The sequence below is a fragment of the Pithys albifrons genome, chromosome 2 (assembly GCF_047495875.1).
Source record: "Pithys albifrons albifrons isolate INPA30051 chromosome 2, PitAlb_v1, whole genome shotgun sequence".
In the NCBI taxonomy this organism is placed as follows: domain Eukaryota; kingdom Metazoa; phylum Chordata; class Aves; order Passeriformes; family Thamnophilidae; genus Pithys; species Pithys albifrons.
In genome coordinates this window covers 823,617-845,700 of record NC_092459.1, presented here as the reverse complement: position 1 = coordinate 845,700, position 22,084 = coordinate 823,617, and the positions used below count along the sequence as shown (strand labels likewise).

The following is a 22,084-nucleotide window of genomic DNA, read 5'->3' as shown; positions in this document are numbered from 1 at the left end:
AACTGCTGCTGTTTGAGCTGTAAAGCCATCCCTCTGTCTCACAGGGCTGTAACAGCTCATCTTTGTTGGGAATGCAGATCCCTTGCAATGATGGGCACTCCATGACTTTTGCTACTGCCCTCCCACACACACATTTGTCTGCCTCTTAATCAACTGGCAGGATATAAAATCCTGGGTCCCTTTACACAAAGTCTGCTGATGGCACATCCTTACCCCACTATCTTAATACATTCAAATACTAAAGGATGCAGATGTGTCCAGCAGCATAGTCCAAAGGAGGATTTAATTTTGGGAAGAGATGGGCACTGTACTGGTGTACATACCCAACTAAGGATGTATGTGCAGGAGGAGAAGGTGCCTTGGTCCAAGTTCAAAAAGCTCTATCCACCTGCTATGGCCACTTTGAGAAACTTCCCCAGAATTGTTACCTCATGGGACCTGCCTTTGAGTCTCTCAGGTACCTGGCAACCCAGAAACTGCCTCTCCCAGACCTGAAAATGAACACTGCCTTGGGGCCATGCCAGTGGCCAGCATCTGCAGTCCTTTCTACAGGGAAAACTTCACTTTCTATGACATTGTCTGGGCAATCAACTTTAAAGCCATGTTTTTACCTCCAGTGGCATCACCTCCCTTGCCTGACCCACCCCAACAGGACTCACAAGAAGTTGCTGCAGAACAACACTCAGTGCCCAGCTTCTGAACCAACTCATTTCAGAGAATCACAGACTGGTTTGGGTTGGAAGGGACCTTAAAGATCATCATCTCGTTCCAACCTTCTGCCATGGGCAGGGACACCTTCCACTATCCCAGGTTGCTTCAAGCCCTGTCCAGCCTGGTCTTGGACACTTCCAGGGATGAGGCAGCCACAGCTTTTCTAGGTAACCTCAGTGCCTCACCACCCTCACAGGCAAGAATTTCTTCCCAATATCTAATCTAATCCTCCCATAGAACAGTCCATACTGTCTTGCTGTGCCTGCCCTCATGGATTTGTTGGTGAGCCCAGGGAAAAGCTTTCTTCAACACTGAAAGCAGAAGCTGCATCTTCTACTCACCCAACACAGGTTAAAGCATAAGGAAAAATAGCAAATAAATGTGAATTGAAGAATGACAGAGAATTTATGTGAAAGAGGGAGAAGCGTAATCCCTAAGTGGGTGAAGCTGAGCCTGACCCTTCATCAGAACCCCAGACCCTAAGAGGAGTGTGAAAGCAGGAAAATAAATCAATAAGAAAAACAACAATCCCTTTTCTCAATTTTATTTGAGGAAGTTCAAATTTACTCAGCTCCTCACAAACTGTCTTTGGCTAAACTCACCACTAACGAGCTCTGACATTTGAAATTTAACTGAACATGAGCTAACAGCTCCCAGCCCTCCACCACCCATGGAGTTAACTGGGAATATTTTGTTAAAGCCATGGATGGGCTAAACTGACTATTGAGAAGACGCAGCATTCACAGGGAAGTGTTTACAGCATCCACTTCACCTGATGCTCCCCTGCCCTGGCACGTCTGCTTTTCTTCACGGCGACCACAGAGCCCTCGGTCCCCTCCACTCCTTCCCAACTCGGGTGTAATTATTCGCTGTTTTTTACGAGGTACCCTTAAGATCCCTTAATGAAATCCTTTGCTCTGCAGCTATTCACGAGGACAGATTGGACACGAGGGGCTTCCACTTAGGGAGCTGCCAGTCAGGGGAAGGTACCCGGCATTTAGCAGGCAGTTGTTAAGTCAGTCTATCACCCGGCTATTACTGGCTCATCATGAAAACAGCTTGTTTTTACTGGCAATCACATAAAATTAACCCTTTCCTTAAAGACAAAAGGAAGCCTGGAGGAGATTCTTTGTGGCCCAGTGCTTGAACAAATTGGCTTTCCCTCCTGTTACAGCAATTTAAAAAAAAATATTAATAAACACTCTCTAAACTTGAAACACTACAACAATGTTTTTGTCCTCTGCCTGTACATCCAGTTCACATTTTTAGTCTCTACTAAACCTTGTGAGCAACAGTAACAAAACCAGGGAAAAAAATCAAACTTTAAAAACCCCTGAAACAACAAATACTATTTGTCCTTACTTTAAACTCTGAACAGGAGAGGTCATGATAGAAGACAATTATCTTTTCATCACTACCAGTGGTTTACTACAAAACAAAACTTTTCAGGCTTTTGTTGTCTCAGGATTTATCCACTTTTTTTAAGGAATCAAAACATACCTGTGCCCTCCTCTCACACACTTTATCCAAGGTTTCTTCTAATTTCTTGGGGATTGGATGGATCACCCGATGCTCCTTAATGGCTGGAGGACAGGTCAGGTGGCAAATACAGAACTTTAGAGCTGCATCCCTATAGAAGGAGCATAACCCAGCACCCACCTCCCATCAAATGCTATAAAAAACAGAGGCATCTCACTGGGTTCAGGCTTAGCCCACAACCTCACAGAAACATAGCAGAGGCAGGAAGAGGAGATCCTGCTCCTCTGCAACCCATGGCTCATGCCAGTCAGCCCACCTGGGGGCCTGGGTCATACTATGCCAGTGCTTATCCAAATGAGTCAATGTCCCTGAGAACTCGGTGGCTCTGTGTACACACAGAAAGGTTTTCTCCACAAACATCTGTGAATAAACCACTAGCACTTAAGAGTGACTTGCAGGAACATGGAGCCAACCCAGCACCCGACACATAGCAACGTAGGCTCAGCATGTTTGAGGATTAACTAGCAGGGAGACATCATCTCCATCCATGGCCTCAAGGGCCCCTCCAATGGTTCCACTCTGGCCAAGATTACACTAGTAAAATCTCCCAACTTTCAATAAAGGGTGACCACATACCCAGTCTTTGCTGGGCCCCAGAAATCTTTCAGAAGCATTTTGGGGTCAGGCAAAGCCTCTGCTACACAGAAAACTCCTGTGGGGAGCATCAAGCCCAGAGAGTTGCTTTGTCTGAGACTGAGGGGAGGACACAGGTTGGAAGGTAACGTAGAGTCCTACATTAGTGGTGCAAGTGTCTCAAAGGCCACATCTGTATCCCACATCACACCACATGAAGGACAACACCTTCAGATATGTTAAGCCATGCTCCAGTGCAGAACAATTCTGGGCTATGTGTGTCGCCAAGTTACTCAGCCCTTTTCCAGTTGGATTTGAGATGGGCAGATGGAGAAGGCTTTAGTCTTCCCTCTGACTTCACCCAGAGCCCAAGGCTGGACACGCCAGCACAGACCCAGGCAGCAAATACTCCCAGTGCCTCTCCAAAATTGAGAAAAGGCCAGAGTGGACAGGGCTTAGAGCAACCTGGTATAGTGGAAGGATCTAGATGATCTTTAAGGTCCCTTCCAACCCAAACCATTCTATGGTTCTTTGAGACCAAGTCCCACAGACAGAACCAGAGCCATGGTTTCAAACACAGACAATCCCTCCCCCTCTAAAACTGCCTTAACACCAAAGGAGTCAATTAGAGTTTCTGTCATAATTAAACAGAGCAGTGGCAGCAAGTCTCTGTGCGAGAGCCTGGGAGTAAATGGAGAGAACACGTGCCTACAGCCCCTCAGAAAGGCTTCCCCACTCCTTCCTGACCTTAATTCAAGCCTTCCCTTTGTGCAGGAAGGGAAAGATTTGCTCTCTGTTCCCTGGAGGAACACCTTCAAAATGACATTTTCATTTCACAAAAATGAATTTGCATTTCTCTTCAAAGTTGGGAGCAGGAATAAATAGAGGGGGGAGAAGGAAGACAGCTCTCATTAAGGTGCACCATGTGATCAACTCTGATTTCACATGAGTGTGTTTAAATGTGAGTGGAAAGGCTTTGAGATGCTGTGGACTACAGGAGACTGGCATCCCATCCCGGGGATAATGGCATCCCATCCCGGGGATAATGGCATCCCATCCCGGGGATAGCGGCATCCCATCCCGGGAATAATGGCATCCCATCCCGGGGATAGCGGCATCCCATCCCGGGGATAATGGCATCCCATCCCGGGGATAGCGGCATCCCATCCCGGGGATAGCGGCATCCCATCCCGGGGATAGCGGCATCCCATCCCGGGGATAGCGGCATCCCATCCCGGGGATAGCGGCATCCCATCCCGGGGATAGCGGCATCCCATCCCGGGGATAGCGGCATCCCCTCCTGGGGCATCCTATCCTGGGGATAATGGCATCCCATCCCGGGGATAGCGGCATCCCATCCCGGGGATAGCGGCATCCCATCCCGGGGCATCCTATCCTGGGGATAATGGCATCCCATCCCGGGGATAGCGGCATCTCATCCCGGGGATAATGGCATCCCATCCTGGGGATAGCGGCATCTCATCCCGGGGATAATGGCATCCCATCCTGGGGATAGCGGCATCCCATCCTGGGGATAATGGCATCCCATCCCGGGGATAATGGCATCCCATCCCGGGGATAATGGCATCCCATCCCGGGGATAGCGGCATCCCATCCTGGGGATAATGGCATCCCATCCTGGGGATAATGGCATCCCATCCCGGGGATAATGGCATCCCATCCCGGGGATAATGGCATCCCATCCCGGGGATAATGGCATCCCATCCCGGGGATAATGGCATCCCATCCCGGGGATAATGGCATCCCATCCTGGGGCATCCCATCCCGGGGATAGCGGCATCCCATCCTGGGGCATCCCATCCTGGGGATAGCGGCATCCCATCCTGGGGATAGCGGCATCCCATCCTGGGGCATCCCATCCTGGGGATAGCGGCATCCCATCCCGGGGATAATGGCATCCCATCCCGGGGATAATGGCATCCCATCCCGGGGATGGCGGCACCCCATCCCGGGGATGGCGGCACCCCATCCCGGGGATGGCGGCATCCCATCCTGGGGATAGCTTCCAATGCACCTCTAAGGGCAGCAGAAGACAGGAAAAGGGCTTCCTGGAAAGTCACACACAGTTTAGGAAGCAATCTCCTCAGAGCCACCAGGAAGATGATGGGATTTAAAAAAACCCCACAACAATCAAGAGGCTGTTTACAATGGGGGGAAAGAAAGTAAGAAAACTACAGTTTAGTCCTTCATTTTCAATCTGACAGCAGGAGAGGAAAGAGTTAAACCTCAAATCAGGAAGGAAAAAGTTAAAGGAAAATAAAACCCCACCACAAGCACATCTCCTGAATTTCCCATTGCAGCCCAAGGCCGAAACCATTAAAAGAAAAAGAGAAAAAAAGAAAGAAGAAGAAAGGAAGGAAGAAAGAAAAAATTAAAAACAGAGAAAGGAAGAGAGGCAATTTTGCTTATCCTTTCTTCACACACCTAGCAGCCACTTTCTTCTATTATTTATTTATTTACCTCCCCCTTCCAGAGCAAGGCCCTTATTTTCTCATTTAGTCCAACAGAGATTGTCCTCCTGGAATGACCTTTTTTCTTCCTCTCTCTCTCCTCCTCTCCTTCTTCCTCCCCCCTCCTCCTCGCTGCCTCCAGGCCATTGCCCTCGTGCCAGTAACTAGATAACACACTCTATCAGAGATTTTTTAAAAAATCATTGCAAAGGCACTAGGGCTGATAGTGGCATCAATCCTAGGCTGACACGAGCTCGGGTCAACCATTTATCTCCTCACATTGCCTGTGGTTACTGGGAGGCCATCTTGGTTCTCTCCATCTTAACAACTTGCAATGGTTCCTCTGTGCTCCGATAGCATCTGCACCCCAACACTGCCTTAGTGGGTTTATTTTTATTACTTTTTTTATGGACTCCTCTACTTCCTTTCTGTGATGCCTGGTGGGTTTCATTGCATTCCCCACCTCCTTCTGAGAATAACACTATGACCAAGATATCAGCCTAAGAAAATGGGGAACTTGAAGATGTAAGGATGGGCTTGCTGGGCTGTTAAAAGTGTACATTTATGAGAACACACATAAAATATTATAGAAGAGTTTCATCTAGTCCTAATCCTGATGTCCCATCCTGTGTGACATGGCTACTTTTGTCTAAAGGATCCAGGAGCTCTAGTCACAGCCCAAGACACCACAAAGTCAGGTTCTTTCAGGACATTCACTAATAACTGCAACAATACTATTCCTGAGGCTAAGCAGGATGTGATCCCTATGGCCAGATAAAGGATTCTGGCATTTTACACTCTCTAAAGGGATACACAGGAATGAAATATCATGTTGTATTATAGTTGTCCCTGAAGTGTAGAAGAGGGCAGCTGTTTTATTAATCCCCTCCAATCAAGCTGGAACCTGTTCTGTCCCTTCCCCTGTAAGTTTTTCTGCTCCAAGACCAGGAAGGTGAAAAGGAAAGGTCACTCTTGAAGCACCCTCTAGCATCCATGTCCACAACATGAGAATGTAGGACAAATGGAACTGCTTCTTCTCTTCCACCAAGGGGGAGGAAGCACAGACCTCACTCCTACTAGCCCAGGATGCCAGGACTCATTCACAGGCTTCCATTCAGACCAGGGTGACTCCATCTTCACAGGCAGCAGGTTTCATCCATGCCCCATCCCTGGAAGTGTTCAAGGCCAGGCTGGATGGGGCCCTAATCAACCTGGTCTAGAGGAAGGTGTCCCTGCACATGGCAGGAGGTTGGAACAAGACGACATTTAAGGTCTCTTGGAACCCAAACCATTCTATGGTTTGACATTAGTCCAGCTGTGAATAATAAAGTAACAGTCACTTATGCCCAGAGTGCTCTGGGCTTCCAGAGAGCCTTTCATGTTCTGCCCCAAAAGCTGCCCAAGATTTGCCACCTTTGTAAAGTACCAAATATCTCCAATGTTTGAAACTATTTCATTTCTTTCTTCCCCTCCAAATACTATAGCACCCAGACAGATGGTAAGTAGGGGAGGGGGGGGAGAGCAAGAAAAGAAGGAAAGGTGTGATTCTAAGATCTGCAGAGGAATCCAAGGGATTTAGAGAGGTAGTCCTGGTTACTTTAAGTGGAAGTTGTACAGCAAGGAAGTCTTTGGTGATTGTACATATCTAAGACACAGCCTTTGTGGGTTTTTTTCCTTTTTTCCTTTTATGAGAATTGAACAAAGCATTTACCCCAATATCAACCACCAATCTGACAATTCAGAGATTCCCAAAACTCTGAATTACTCCTAAAATCCAAGACCTTCCCTTAACTCCCTGTTTAAAAACAAACTCAAGGCAGCACAGCACACCCAGGCAGAGCCATAATCCAGGATGGCATTTTTATCTAGCAAGTTATTTTTATTGGCCTCCTATTCCTTAATAGGGACCCCTCAGGGGTTGGGTTGTAGAGAATTCACCAGGATACCAGTGCAGCTTCCCTACGACCGACTTAATATCCGTGGCATCTGCCCTCCACTGAACATTATATCACCCATCTGGGCCAGAGGAGGAGGGGGAGCTGGAGCAGGGAAACACGGCTCAGACAGCATCCCTTGCATGATGATTAGGTCTGGTCCAGTGATCTGGAATAATAATCTGAAGGCTCACTAAGCATAATGGGTTCAGAGCCACCCGAGCCTGGGCAGACCTTCCCATGAGCATCCTTTACATGTGTTCTGGGTGTGTTTTGCATGTCTCATCCCTGTCACGGTGCTGACATCTCATTATGCTGCCAAGGTGGAAGTGGCCAGGTACTGAGTGAGCATTAGAACTTCCCTTTTCCCCTTTATTATTTAATTCATACCTTCCCATCATCCAGTGTATCGTGAAGCTGGAGCTAATTAAGTCCTGTGGGATATACAATCAGTGCTGGATTTTTTCCCCCTCCCTCTTTTTTCAGTAGGCTAAATTGCATTATATACCCATAGAAAAAATAATTGTGCAACTTTCCTCAGATAATAACAGAGCAAGTTACAAACACTAATGATGCTGAATGCAACAGTGGGGCAGGGGCCTGCTGCTTACTTCATGTGACCTAATTAAGTCATACAGGACAGAATACTTCAAACACCAAGTGAGACAAAAGTTTAAATCGGTTTCTGAAGAAAATCATAAAAACTGTTCTCGGGGGGATAGTGGGACACAGGCCAGACTCCAAGAAATGTCCAGCTTGAGCTCAGATTTCATTAAGTCTGTCATGAAACTCACAGATCTCCAAACAATAACTTGAAACTCTCTGAAATTCTGGGTGTCCTCCAGATTCAGAGCTGAGTCCTGTTCAAACTGTAGCAATGGATCTGATGTTTTTGGAGGTCTTCTCCCACCTCAGCAATTCTACGATTCATCAAGAACAACTCGAGTGATGGATTTTGTGGCACCTGCCGTAAAATGGAGCTGTTTTCCTGAGGATTCTGCCCAAATTTTTTTGAAGGGATTTGACCTATACAGCAAATTTAAATGCCTGACACAAGGGAGCAACATGAAGAGGACAGCCAGCATTTTCAACAAATAATCTTCTAATCTTTGCTGACAGCTACAAGTCCAATTTCCAAGCAAAGTTATGCTGAACTCAGAGGTGAAAGATCTGTCTTTCCTGCAGAATTAGGCAGATCTCATGCAGATTATCAAAAAATTAGGGTACCTAGAGCTAAGCCATTAATTGTCATTAAAACAGACCTTTATATGCATTTATCTGTGGGAAAGGGGAATTAAGGAAATGGGGAAAGATGCACCTATGAAGAGTTTGTATCCAGGTACAACAATCCTCTAATACTTGGAGCTTCTGTCTATCTAAGATAATAAAAGAAGTTCAAAGTACAAAGCTCTTTAATGCTGAACATGAGCTATTGGTAACAGGGCTGCTGAAAGCATCACAGAAACACAAACCTGGAAGAGGTCACCATCTTACTCATCCTCCCTCACACCCACCATGCTCCTTCCCAACACCTCCAGAGCTTCTGCCTGGGCATTCTCCCCCTAGGAGACTGCTGCCAAACCTTGTCACATCCACAGTCTACACTGGCCTCATTTTCAACCCACCAAAGCCCATGAATCATAACCTTCCTTATTATTTTGAAATCTATAAACAGGTCCTATTGGGCATTTAATAAAACTGATGAAAAAATTGCTTTACAATAAAACTTGTATTGTAAAATCATAGAATATCGTAAGTAGGAAGGGACTCACAAGGATAATTGAGTTCAATTCCTGGCTCTGAATAATCCAACTCCAAGAATTGCACCACAGCCCTGAAAGCATCGTCCAAATGCTACTTCAACACGGGCAGCCTTGGTATCATGACAACTTGTATCCTTTCAACTCAAGTACCCAGAACAAACTTTTCACAGTTCATTTATTTATTTATTTACTTCTCTGAACCATGGCTGTTCTCTCTCCTTCCCAATGCTCATTCATTCCAGGTTCTTGACAGCGTAAGCCTCTGTCATCCTTTTCACATTACCTCTTTTTACTTACAGTGCCATCCTGGGGCTAAATTAGCACAGAATCACAGAATATGCTGAGTTGGAAGGGATCCATAAGGATCACTGATTCCAACTCCTGGCCCTGCACAGGACCAGCCCCAGGAGTCACACCATGTGTCTGAGAGTATCATTCAAACACTCCTTGAGCTCTGTCAGCCTTGGGGCTGTGCCCACTGCCCTGGGGAGCCTGTTCAGTGCCCGAACACCCCCTAGGGGAAGAACCTGTTTCTAATATTCAGCCTAAAACTCCCCTGACACAACTTCAGGCCATTCCCTTTGGTCCTGTCCCTGGTCCCCACAGAGCAAAGATCAGTTCCTGCTCCTCCTCTTCCCCTCATGGGAAAGTTCCTCCTGCCATGAGCTCTGCCCTCAGTCGCCTCTTCCCCAGGCTGAACAGATCGAGTGACCTCATCCAACCATCCCTGCCACAAGCCTCCCACAAAGCCCAGCTGGACTGAATTCTCAGCCTGCCTGGGCATTCTTCAGCTGGCAGAGGAGAAAGCAGAAAATAAACCACTGAGCAGTGCAGCTGTGCTGGGAACAGCCACGGATCATGCCCATTTTTTATGGAATGCTTTGAGATCCTTGCATGAACGTGCAATAGAAGTGCCAGATGTTATTATAAAGAGATGCAGCCCCATTACTTGTACACAGAGTTGTGCTGCCTGCTAATAGCACCATTATCCTAAGGCACGTGGTGCTATTAATGCATTTCCCTGCTTAGTGCTGAACCTGGGGACCATTTTTTCCACTGGAAAGGTAAGGCCAGTTCCCATGACATGATTTAAACCTCTACAGTGAAGCATGCACACGCTGCACCAGGTCGTAAATCTTAACAGGATGCTGTCAGCTAGAGAGGGACCAAAATTGAAACCATTTATCTGAACTCCCCACCCATCCACCTCTGCTCACCCAAGAGGGTGAGAAGAGGGATAAAATGATTCCAAATGCCCGCTGGGTTAATTAAGCAGTAGCAAATCCCAGATCTAAAGTGCTGCTGTTTTCTTCCTGCTCTGAATGAATTTGTTCATTCAGGACACTTAGGACTTCCTTGATTTTCCCTACTCTGAGCAGAGAAACCATAGTAGGGACAAATCTCACTACTTCTTCCTATTCTTGTTCCTCTCTGAGTCAAAAGGCACCTTGTGATCACCTCGGTGCTGAGACTACAGGACCTGTGGCACAGATGAGTTGCTCAGATCACAGCCAGCAGCAGGTAATGCCCCTCCAATGCTCCAGCCCAGGCTTTGGAGCTGCAGAGATGCTCTTATCCCATCTGGGAAGGAAAATAGGATTCATTTAAGGAAATGTCTGGACACTTCCCTCCGCTGGCCTTCTGCAATTCTAAACCAGTAAATTTTTGGGAGGTTGTTGTTTGCTTTTTTTCTCCTTTCTGGCACAATAATTAGCAAGACTGATGAGAAAACAAAGACTAATAAGTAACAGGCTACCAGTGACATTCCTTCAGAGGCCAAGGACAGGCTCAACAGAACGAAGGAAGACAATTTTATTTTAGGATACTCAGCTACAATAGTAACTTTCATCTAAGGTAGATTTGCAGGGCAAGTATTCAGAGACTCTGACATATAGAATAGGTCAGAAAGAGAATAATCAGATACAGAATCTCAAAATTACTCTGCCATGACACTGCAGATACTTTTGGGGTGGTGGAGTAATTTCAAATTCCTTAAATACAGGAAATATTGCAGATAGAGTTGAAAATTTCCATGGTGGTGTAAACACTGATGCTCTAAACTTCAGTTTCCTAAGTTTCAACTGTATTAAAAAGACTGTATGATAATTTAATAGCTAAAAACCAGCAGTTATTTTCTAGCATAAATCAGGTGTGCAACTATGTCCCCTCACACTGTACATGGTAAGGTTCCACCACTTCTCAGGAGCTGCTCATTTAGGAAAGGATGGTGACAAAATATGTTCACTAAATATCCAGCCCCTCTGAATTTCTTCTTACAGGTGGCACAACCCAGTATTCAGTTCAACATCCCAGAGCCTCTGCAAAACCATGAGGGCTCTAAAACCACATTTTAGGTTTGCAATGAACATTTTTCAGCATAGAGCCTTACAGTGATGGTGGTTTAGAGTGACAGGTTTTTGTCATCAGCTCTTTGCATATTGTCTTTTTTCTTGCTACACCCACAGACTGCACTGAGAAGACTGTCCCATTTTCCCTCAGCTACTGCAAAGAAGCAAACCCCAAATACAACCAGAGCTGCACAAATGCTGATTGCCAAGTCTCTGAGAGAGAGCTGAAAGTCTGCACCTCATGGCTAAGATATTTGCTCAACAGAAAATAGCACTTTTAGAGCAGGATTGAATTCATATATAAAAAAGAGGAGAGTGTTAAAAAAGATATACATTGCCCAGAAAATAAGGTATAGCTCATTTAAGTCTCGTAAAATACATGATTAACCATAGTTAACCATTAATCCAGCTGGGCTGCATTAGAACTGCTATTCAAAGTTGGAAAGCATTTAATATTATATATTGCTGCTGCTCAGCCTAAATTGTTTTTTTTCTTGCCCCCCTTTAAATGTACACAATATTACAAATTTAATTTTAAGCTGTTTGAATCAGTCTGTAAAAAAGATTTGATTATACCTGAGTGTTCTGGCCCCAGTTTTTCCATATCTCAGTAATCTTGGCAGTAATTGGCTGATTAGCTCTCTCACACTCCATCTCTGCCTCAGTTTCCATGGTAATGTTACAGGAGCTATTATAGATGAGAACTTCATCTCTTTCCACTTTAGGGCTGAAACGAGAAGGGAGGTTAAATGGGGTGTCATCAATCTTAATGAAATGCAATTATTTTTACTCTTATTAATCATTGCAAGCCATTAGCTTGTGGCAACTCCTGGCCACCATTTGTCAAACTTTGCAAATTTCTGTAATTTTGTTTCCATTCTTTTATTGTTTATTTGTTTTTTTCCCCCCTTTATCTGCACACACTCAGGATGAAAACACATGCAGTAAATATCTCTCAGTGATGCTTTTCTGCTTCCCCAAACTATTACAAATAGGAGCAAATGCCTTTCAAGGACCGAGGCAGGCAGAGAAGTGCAGACAACACGAGGGAATCAGCAGTGTTAGGATCAAAGATGGACTCCTACATGGAGTAGGGTTTGCTGGTGTCTCCCCCCTCCCCATCTTACTCACACTTAGCAAAGGGGAATGAATAACTTGCAACTCCCCCAGGGCAAGTGGAGAAATTGGAAAAACCACACAACTGGCTAACTGGTCCCTAATTCCAACTGTGAAAAAATGAGCTCATTTAGGGGTTCCAATTCCTGCTACCCAGCTGATTGCAGTGATGCTTTGTTGCTAACACTGGAACATTAACTTAGGAAATTAATTAAACTTACTTAACAGCCCAGACTAAGCAGATTCGATATATGTGCAAGTGGTACCAACAGACATTTGCTCTAAAGCCTCCCCCTGCACAGGGGGAAAAAGCAATGGGAAAAGGTGGTGGGGATGGGGAACAAACATTTTTTCCTTAGTTTTGCTGCTGCAAGTTGCTGATTTTGGCAGGGTTTCAGCATGGGGAGCTGTAGGATTCAACATATGGTTTTAGGGAGCATGGTGGTGCTGGGGTAATGGTTGGACTTGATGATCTTAGAGGTCTTTTCCAACCTTAATGATTCTATAATGCAAAATGAGGGGAAGACTTCCAAACCTACTTCTACAGGCTTTGGCTCAGGACAGGATAATACAGGATAATAATTCTCTGGTTGGAACATTTTCATTTTTTAACACTTAGCTACAAATTTCATTAATATTTTGAAATCAAACATTTTTCGGACCTGAAATGTGGAAAAATATTTCAGAAATGTTGAAATGGGTTAATTTGGATGGTTTAAGCTTTTCTATTTCTTCCCAGATTTCTCAAATCAGGAAACTCATTTGAAAACAAACTTTTCTCCTTTTTCCCTTTAGCAAGAACCAGTTTAGAAAGAGATCACCAGAAAAAAAAAAACTATTAGTACTCTGGAAAACTGCTCATGAACCCAAGTTTGAACTTCTAATCAAAAGACAAACATGAGCACAATGGATAGGAAAGTTAATGACAATAAGAAAGTGGTTGAAGAAGTTGAAAGAATGGGAAAATAGTAGGTAAGAAAAAGTTGATGTATTTGCTTTTCCCTGATAAGAACACCTGAAGGAATAATGTACCCTGTCTCTGGCACATTCACAATAAAATTAGACTAAAAAACAGGGTGAAAACAAGGAGCAAACAGTCAGTAAATGGACTTCATGATGCAGTGGCAGCCAAACCAAGCAAAGAAGAATAAAAGTAATAATGGGATTATTATTGTTATTGTTGTTATTATTAATTATTGTTACTACTATTACATCATTGCAGATGCATTTTTTTATCAATGAAAAAGCTCAGCACAATTTTGACACTGAGGGAACAGGGAGCAAAAAAGAAACACATATGGGGTTGTCCTGTAGCTCTCAAGTTTGTTGGTTCCTTGCTTTGGGGTTGCAGAGCAGAGGAAGTTCAGCCAGACAGGATGAGGCTCCTGGAGCTTCTTGTTCTGAATCAAGTCCCTCTGGGAGCAACAGAACTGATGAAATTTGTTACATTTCAGTTTGTTTGTTTTTTTTTTTCCAAAACTAGTTAAATTTCAGGAGTTTTTTTCTGAAATTAGTTCAATTTCATAGGTTTCTTTTCCCTTCTAGGACTCCCTACTCTTGTCTCCACCAACAAATCTGTCCTGCCCATCTCCTGGGATGTTACAGGATGTTACCAGCACACCATGTGGCTTTGGGCCCTTTGCCAGTTGTACTGATCAGGACAGAATTCTGCCTTCCTTTTCCACAACAGGAAAAATAATTTCTTCCTAACAATGATTTTCTGAAAACTGACAAATATTTTCTTGAAATGTCCAGACCTCGTGAAACTTAAGGGAAATTTAAAAACAAACAAACAACAACAACAACACAACAAAAAAAAAACCCAAACAAAGAAGGAGAAAGAAATGACTGACTGGCAGGTGCTGTAACTATGAAAACATTAGATATATATATATATCTGTATGTGTATATATATATATATATATACACACACACATACATATAAAAAATTAATTTCATTTTTAATCTTCTAAAAGTTTAAAAAATTTTGCAATTTGTGTCTTGCTGTCTTTGTACAGTAAGAGACAGGGGATTTTTTTCCCCCAGAAATACAAGGTATCCAGAACTCCCTCTGGTGACTCACAGCACCAGTTCTGATGTGAGAAATAAAAAGGACGGGGAGCAAATCTCTGCAATTCCACTGAAATACCTGGACTGTGGCAAGGTGCAGCAGCCAGCAGTGGGTTCAGCATGTGCAGTAAATCATGGGCAGTGCTTTGCAGGGCTATTCTAATTCTCTGTTTATTAATAACTTTTGTTCATCTTGTTCCAGTTCCTAAAGATGCCTTACAAAAAGGCTATAGAGGGACTTTCCACAAGGGCATGGAGTGATAGGACAATGGGGAATGGCCTTAAGCTGAAGAAGGAGAGATTTAGGTTAGATATTAGGAAGAAATTTTTGACTGTGAGGGTGGGCAGGCCCTGGCACAGGTTGCTCAGAGAAGCTGTGGCTGCCCCATCCCTGGGAGTGTTTAAGGTTAGGTTGGATGGGGCTTGGAATAACCTGGGATAGTGGAAGATGACCCTGTCCGTGGCAGGGGGTTGGAACTAAATGAGTTTTAAGACTCATTCCAATACAAACTATTCTATGACTCATCTGTTTATTCCTTAATTCAGACATCCCTCTTACTCCTAGAAGTAAATGCTCTGCAGGTATAAATCCCCACTGCTCCACCAAAGCCAACAGTTCCAAGCTATACTCCAGGACAACTTGGCCTAGGATTTGCAAAGCCTGACCCTTAAGTAAGGGCCTGAGCAGCCTTGCTGAGTAAATATTGCAATGCCTGCTGAATTTACTCTATGACTTTATACTCATGAAACGGTTTGGAGAGAGGAAGGGGATGGGGGGAAAGAAGAAAAAGGAAAGGAAAAAAGTAGAGGAAAAAAAGGCTTCTGCTTTTCATATTGCCTAATCTTTTTCCCCACTGGCATTCACCAGATGTTGCTTTGGATCAGAAGATAAATATGAAAACCTAAGAAGGAACAAAGCAGGCTGTTTACGAGATGGATTTCCTGATGTGTCTCAAACACTTTAAAAAGACAGGGGGAAGGAGGGGGGCAGAGATGCTTTGAGAGATACAAGGAATTAATTTCTCAACCCAGCAGAGCTCTCTAGTGGTCTCAAGGCTAATTGCTCTATTGGCATCAACTAAGAATTAGGAAATCCACAGTTACAGAATCACAGAATATTCAGAGTTGAAAGGGACCCACAAGAATCATGGAGTCCTACTCCTGGCCCTGCACAAGACCAGCCCCAAGAGTCACACCATGTGCCAGAAAGTATCATCCAAATGCTTCTTGAGCTCTGGCAGCCTTGGTGCTATAACCACTGTCCTGGGGAGTGTCTGGCCATCCTCTGAGGGAAGAACCTTTTTCTAATATCCAACCTAAACCTCCCCTGACACAACTGTAGGCCATTCCCTCAGAATCTGAACCTTCAGTCCATCATTTGACAGGGACCATTTCTGCAAAAGGTAGAATGACATCTGGGGGATGAACCCGCTCAGCTGTTGGAGAGACACAGCACTAACCTGGCAAAGAGTCCAGCAAAACGCCTCTGGGGTGGGATGGTGTCCCCGTGGTGCCACCGAGGAGGGCTGTCCTCACAGACATATAAGAAGGACATAGGTTCTCTCTGCTGGTAGGGACCAACTGTGACTTGGACATCACATTCAACGAAGGTATCTCTGTCTTCTCTGCAGTCGGCAGAAGAATGTGTCAGGCCACACAGAGTGGCCAAAGAAGCTGCAAAGACAAGAGACAGGAAAAAATAACCCAAAGCAGCCAACTCGTCACTGATACCAAATGTATTTGGCTACTGACTTGTGTCATTGCAGTGTCCCTGCCCACAGCAGTGGGGCTGGAACTTGATGAACTTTAAGATCCCTTCCAAGCCAAACCATTCCATGATTCTTTGACTCCTGATATGCACCCAGCTTCTCTTTAGGTGCATCCTCTTTGAGGATGAGTAGGTCTTCATGCTGCTCCTTGTGTGAGACAGCACAACCTCCTAAGTGCACTCAGGACCAGTATGGTCTTTGGGATCAAACTGCTCTGTCCAGGAGGAGATGACATAAGGGATTAAACATGAGCATAGACATTTCTTCTGGAAAGATAGACCATGGATACAGACCAAGCATAAGGCACAAAACTTTTATCAAGGAGATGTGACAACTTAATGTCTGTCACAACTTTGAAACCCAGAAACAGGTTTTGTGGAAGCACTGACACAGCTTATAGGGCTTCTGGATAGCTGGTATGAACTGGGATCTCCTCCTGGCTTTGTAGCCGAGTGTGACTTGAGGTGTTTTCCAAGTTTGACTCCAAGGATGTGGCAAAGAGTGTAATGGGAGCAGCTGTTTTGCTTTGAGATATATTTAAGGAACAAGTAATGTGGATCCCACCAGGAAAAATTTCTTCATGGAAAGGGCTGTTCAGCATTGGAAGGGGCTGCACAGGGAGGTGATGGAGTCAGCACCCCTGGAGCTGTGCAAGGAACAACTGGACATGGCACTCGGTGCTCTGGGCTGGTTGACAAGGTGGGGATTGGCCAACGGTTGGACTCAATGACCTTGGAGGTCTTTCCAACCTAAATGGGCCAGTGTGATTCTCTGAACAGAAATTAGGTTTTCTTATTCTAAATCCAAATGAGCCTTAATTTTTGCATCCCTAATAATCTTCCTCCTAACAATCAACCTCTTAGGCCTCCTACCATATACCTTCACCCCCACTACCCAACTATCCATAAACATAGCCTTAGCATTCCCACTCTCACTAGCAACTCTACTCACAGGCCTACGTAATCAACCATCAGCATCCCTAGGCCATCTTCCAGCAGAAGGTACACCCACACCCTTAATCCCTGCCCTCATTCTAATTGAAACAACCAGCTTACTCATTCGTCCCTTAGCCCTAGGGGTTTGCCTAACAGCCAACCTGCGTGCCACCTACTGATTCAACTCATCTCTACAGCCACCACCGCCCTACTACCCCTCATACCAGCAGTATCCCTACTGTGTCTACCCTCCTTCTCCTAACTATCTTAGAGGTAGCAGTTGCAATAATCCAAACCTACGTATTTGTCCTCCTACTAACCCTCTACCTTCAAGAAAACATTTAATGCCCTCAATGGCCCACCAAGCACATTCCTTCCACTAGTAAATCCAAGCCCATGACCTATTCTCGGAGCAGCCGCCGCTCTCCTCACCACATCAGGACTCACCATATGATTCCACTATAACTCACCTCAACTTTTAGCCATCGGCCTACTCACCATACTCCTAATTATACTCCAATGATGACGAGACATCGTCCGCAAAAGGACATTCCAAGGCCACCACACACCCACAGTTCAAAAAGGCCTACGCTAGGGGATAATCCTATTCATTACATCCAAAGCCTTCTTCTTCCTAGGATTTTTCTGGGCATTCTTCCACTCTAGCCTGGCCCCTACCCCAGAACTAGGTGGACAATGGCCCCCAACAGGAATCAACCCCCTTAACCCAATAGAAGTCCCTCTACTCAACACTGCAATCCTTGTAGCTTCAGGCGTAACCATTACATGAGTGTTATAGTTTGGGCTGGCAAAATGCCAGCTGCCTGGTACCCAGTCAAAAAGTCCACTCCCAGAGCAGGAGAGTGAGGGAAAACAGCAGAAACAAGGCTTTAAACACAGTGAGGTTTTTATATTTATACAGAGAAGAGGAGAGCTTAACACAGAATATGAAATAGCACATGGTGACAGGAAACAACAACAGGCTCACCGAGGTCGCCCCAGCCAACAGGTGAAACTCCAAACCAACCAAACCCCCTCCCCAAAGGAAACCTCCCAGCAAGAGGGAAAGAGGAATTAGCAGGAATGTGCTCACGTCCCCGGCTAAACAGACGTGCCGACCGGCAGGAGGGCCTGATATCAGCAGTCAGGGAGCGGGGACCCTCCTGGTCCGAAGCAGGGACCGAAAAGGGAGAGAGACTCCTCCTCCCTTGCTTGTTATACTCCCCGACACTTCCTGATGATGTCAGATGATATGAAATACCTCTATGGCTGCTTGAGTCAGATGATACCTGTCCCCTCTAATCTGTGTCACACCCTTTGAGGCCTGCTAAAAACTGAGGCCTACATGGGAACCTATGCTGACTAAAGCCAAAACTACTACAATGAGCCCACCACAGCATCACACCAATAATATTATGAACTCTCACTGAAGTCCAGATTAGGTTGAAATGCTTGTGTTTAGTAATTTTTAAAAGGAATCCTTTAAGCCTTAAGCCATGGCCAACATTAAAACTGTTTCTCTCAAAACCCTGACTTTTTGGAGAACTTTCAGTAATCCTGAACTAACTAAACAGTTGTAAGGAACTCCTAAAAAAGGTCTGTGGACAGTTTGACAGTCTGAGCTGTCACATCCAAGAGTGTTCCTTGAGCATCAGAAACGCAACCAAGGGGAAATTTATCAAGAAAGGGGTTTTTCTATTTGCTTTTTTAAGATCCAGTTTTTATAAAAGGTACCTTTTTTGCTGGAAAATGTAATTGTCAATAAATGTCTTGATTCCTAAGCAATTATGAAAAATGGAATTTGAAAGTGTAAAAATATGAAAATGCTTTATTTCCTATGTTAAACTATTAAGCACATTTTGCTAAAAATTATTTCATGTGGCATATTTATGAAGAGATTGTAACTGTTTAGTTTTTCAGGGGATTTATTGAAATATTCAAATGTAGCATTTCATCTGCTCTGAACTTCAGAGCTCACAATTCTACCACATTTTGCTTCTCTGAATTTAGAATGAGAAAACAAAGGTTTTCACATCTTCACAAATTTTCCAATCTGCTTAATCCCTTTTCTACCCCAAATCCAGTGGCAATTCTCTTGCTTGGCATCCATTCAAACACAATTCCTGCCTCAAAGATCTTCATCTAAACGAGATGAAGAATGGATAGTTTAAAGGAATGCTGGCACCATGTCTGTATTTTGCTTGTATTGCCCAGAAATGGTGTCTAGAGCCACCTCAGATGTTCTGTAGCTCCCACAAGAGCCTTGTGTCTTTCTTGAGGCCAGGTGGCCATTAAAAGCACATTTTATGCAGGACTAGAGATATCTGTATTTTGGCAAATAAATACCATCCAAGAGGACTAAATGCTACAAAGACCTTGCCTTTGCAACAACCTGCAATACAACCAATTTATATTACAGGAAGGTTTTTGTTTTCTTTTGTGGTCTTGGAAAGAACACAACAGAATTTTCCTGTATGGAACTCTTACTTCTGGATGAATGTTGGAAATCATTCACAGAATCTCAGGATGTGACTATTTTCCTCCATCTTTTGCTGCTATTAAAGAACTTGCCTGGTTTGTGTAGGTCACCAGAAGGTGTTTTCTGCATAACACTTATAGTTCAGCAGAAGAACAGCCTGTCAGTCTCTGGATACCCCCAAAATGTGCAAATTGGGCATTTTTGCTTTGCTCCAGTGTCCTCACCTCACTGCTACCATGCCTGTAGAAACAGGGGCTTTGTATCCTATCAATGGCTGGAATAATTTTGAACTCAAACCAGGCAAGCAAAGGTACTAATTTACAAAATCCAAGTTAAAGAACATGGTTATAAAGCTTTATAAAGAGATCAGCGGAAGCAAAATCCAAGTAAAACCTATTTTATTTATACATCCCAGAGTCAAACCTAGAATTGCTTTCTCTCTGGTGGAAGGAGGGAAGAATCTCATCTCCACACACTTTATCTCCTGTCCAGCTGATGGAAATACCACTCCTGGAAGTCATGTCCTTATCCCATTCCTTCCTTGAGGATAGCCAAGGTCCTCCTATTTCCCTGCTCCCAGAGGACTTAGTATCTTTTTTCAGTGAGGAGGAAGTCTTGGCCTGCAATTCCCCTCCCTCTCACCATGAAACACAAATATCCCTTGGTATTATTGCTGTCATTATCTCCTGCCACAACAGTAGCAAAAAATATCATTCCAAGATTTCAACACACTTTTAAACATCCTAAAAGGATATTCTGCCTGTTCTGGGGTATAATTCTTCTCCCTGCTTAACTGGTTGGTGTTCAAACCCCAGAATGAAGGTTCTTTATGCTTTCTATTCCCTATCAAGGTAAGCCCTGCAATCTCATGGCTGAGATGAAGGCACTCAGCCCATTCCAGCTTCTCTTTTGAGGTCAGACACAACGGCAGCCAAATCTCTGCATGTTGGTCACTGGTTAGGGACCAACTGCCCCCAACTCCAGCTTTGAGGGATGCTGTGGCTTAATCCAGGATCCTGGGCTGCTCAGCACAAGGGCTTTGTTCTGGGTCACTGTTTAACAACAACTGCTGGACATGTGATGAGCCTAAAACCTACAGGAGGTTCCAGGGGCAGCTGTGGGTTGATTGAAGAACTGCCCAAGGAGTCCTGGTGCCAAACCACACATCCCCAGTTATGCACCTCTCACAAAACAACTGTGGAGCACAACAGTAACATGTGCTTAGCAGGGAAGACAGAGATTTAGGCACAAATAAGTTAATAAAAGAGAGAGGAAAAAAAGAGACCTGTTAAGGTCATTGAGTCCAATCTCTGCCTGTGAAGAATTGCTCCCTAGGAGACATTCATTTCACATGGCCAAATTTCAGATGTCCCAAGAGGTGACTTGCAAGCATCTATTCCACCACCTGACAGATCTCACTGTCAGAACATTCCTGCTCTGTAATCAATATGGTTTATTCTGCCCTCCTTCTTCATTTCACTTCTGGATTTGAAAGACAAAAGGGACCATTTGGGTCCCTTGATCTGTACAATAAACATCAGACACCCTAACTTCTACTCAGGTCTCAATTTCCACAACATGTCCTCTCCATATCTTCTGCATTTGCTCAAACAAGTCACCCCATGTCCCCAGCTATAGTTTGCCTTGGTCCTGGCTCAGTGCATCTCCTTGTTACAACTAAGGCTCATTCCTCTTTCTCCTCTTGCTCCATTTGAAGAGCTTCACCAACCCATGCCTCTCATGCTTTTAAACCAGTCTCTAATCTAAATCCTCACCCCTACACATCCTCTTTTATCAGTGGAATCTGGCTAATGGTAGGTCCAGGACTTACTAACATAGATACCAAGAGCTGTTACATCAAAAGGCCTAAAGCCAGACCTGTTATTCCAAGTACACTGATGCAACCAAGCAAATCAGGCTTAATTTTTACCCTGATGGATCCTCTTATTGGTTCACTTCCTTTTCAAGCTGCCTTTCTTACCTCCCCCCAGTGTGAAATATAAAACCTCAGATACTGGCTTACTGCTAACTTTATATATGATACCTCCCCTAATATCACCTGAGAGGAATATTCAGTTATTTTCTCATCTGCCTCAAGCTTCCTGCCAGTTGTCCCATCCTTCACAGGAGCACAACTCAATCCCACAGAGGTTAACCACGTGTGCTGTAAATTTAACCTGAGCTGAACAGAACCCACAGCTGAATTTGCACTCATCAACCACCCTGTGCTATGAGCAACAAAGCAAAACCAAAACAAGGGGAGAGCTTTCAGGATCACAGGATCATTTTGGTTGGAAAATCCCTTTAAGGCCAAGTCCAACCGTTTCCCCAGCACTGCCAGGACCACCACTACACCATGTCCATAACTTCCAAATC

General features: G+C 44.5%; 1 protein-coding gene across 13 annotated transcripts in view; it reads right to left on the bottom strand.

The window, feature by feature from the left end:
- PKHD1 (PKHD1 ciliary IPT domain containing fibrocystin/polyductin) overlaps positions 1-22,084 on the bottom strand; it is a 274,518-nt gene that overhangs the window by 198,473 nt on the left and 53,961 nt on the right. For all 13 annotated transcript variants that reach the window (XR_011697094.1, XM_071548173.1, XM_071548172.1 and 10 more), the window contains exons 34-35: positions 15,986-16,199; positions 11,916-12,066 (exon numbers count right to left, since the gene is read on the bottom strand). Coding sequence is in view for 12 of the 13 variants with exons in the window: in XM_071548173.1 (XP_071404274.1) it covers positions 11,916-12,066; positions 15,986-16,199 (365 nt within the window). In the remaining variant the exon portion in view is untranslated. The remainder of the gene's footprint in view (positions 1-11,915; positions 12,067-15,985; positions 16,200-22,084) is intronic.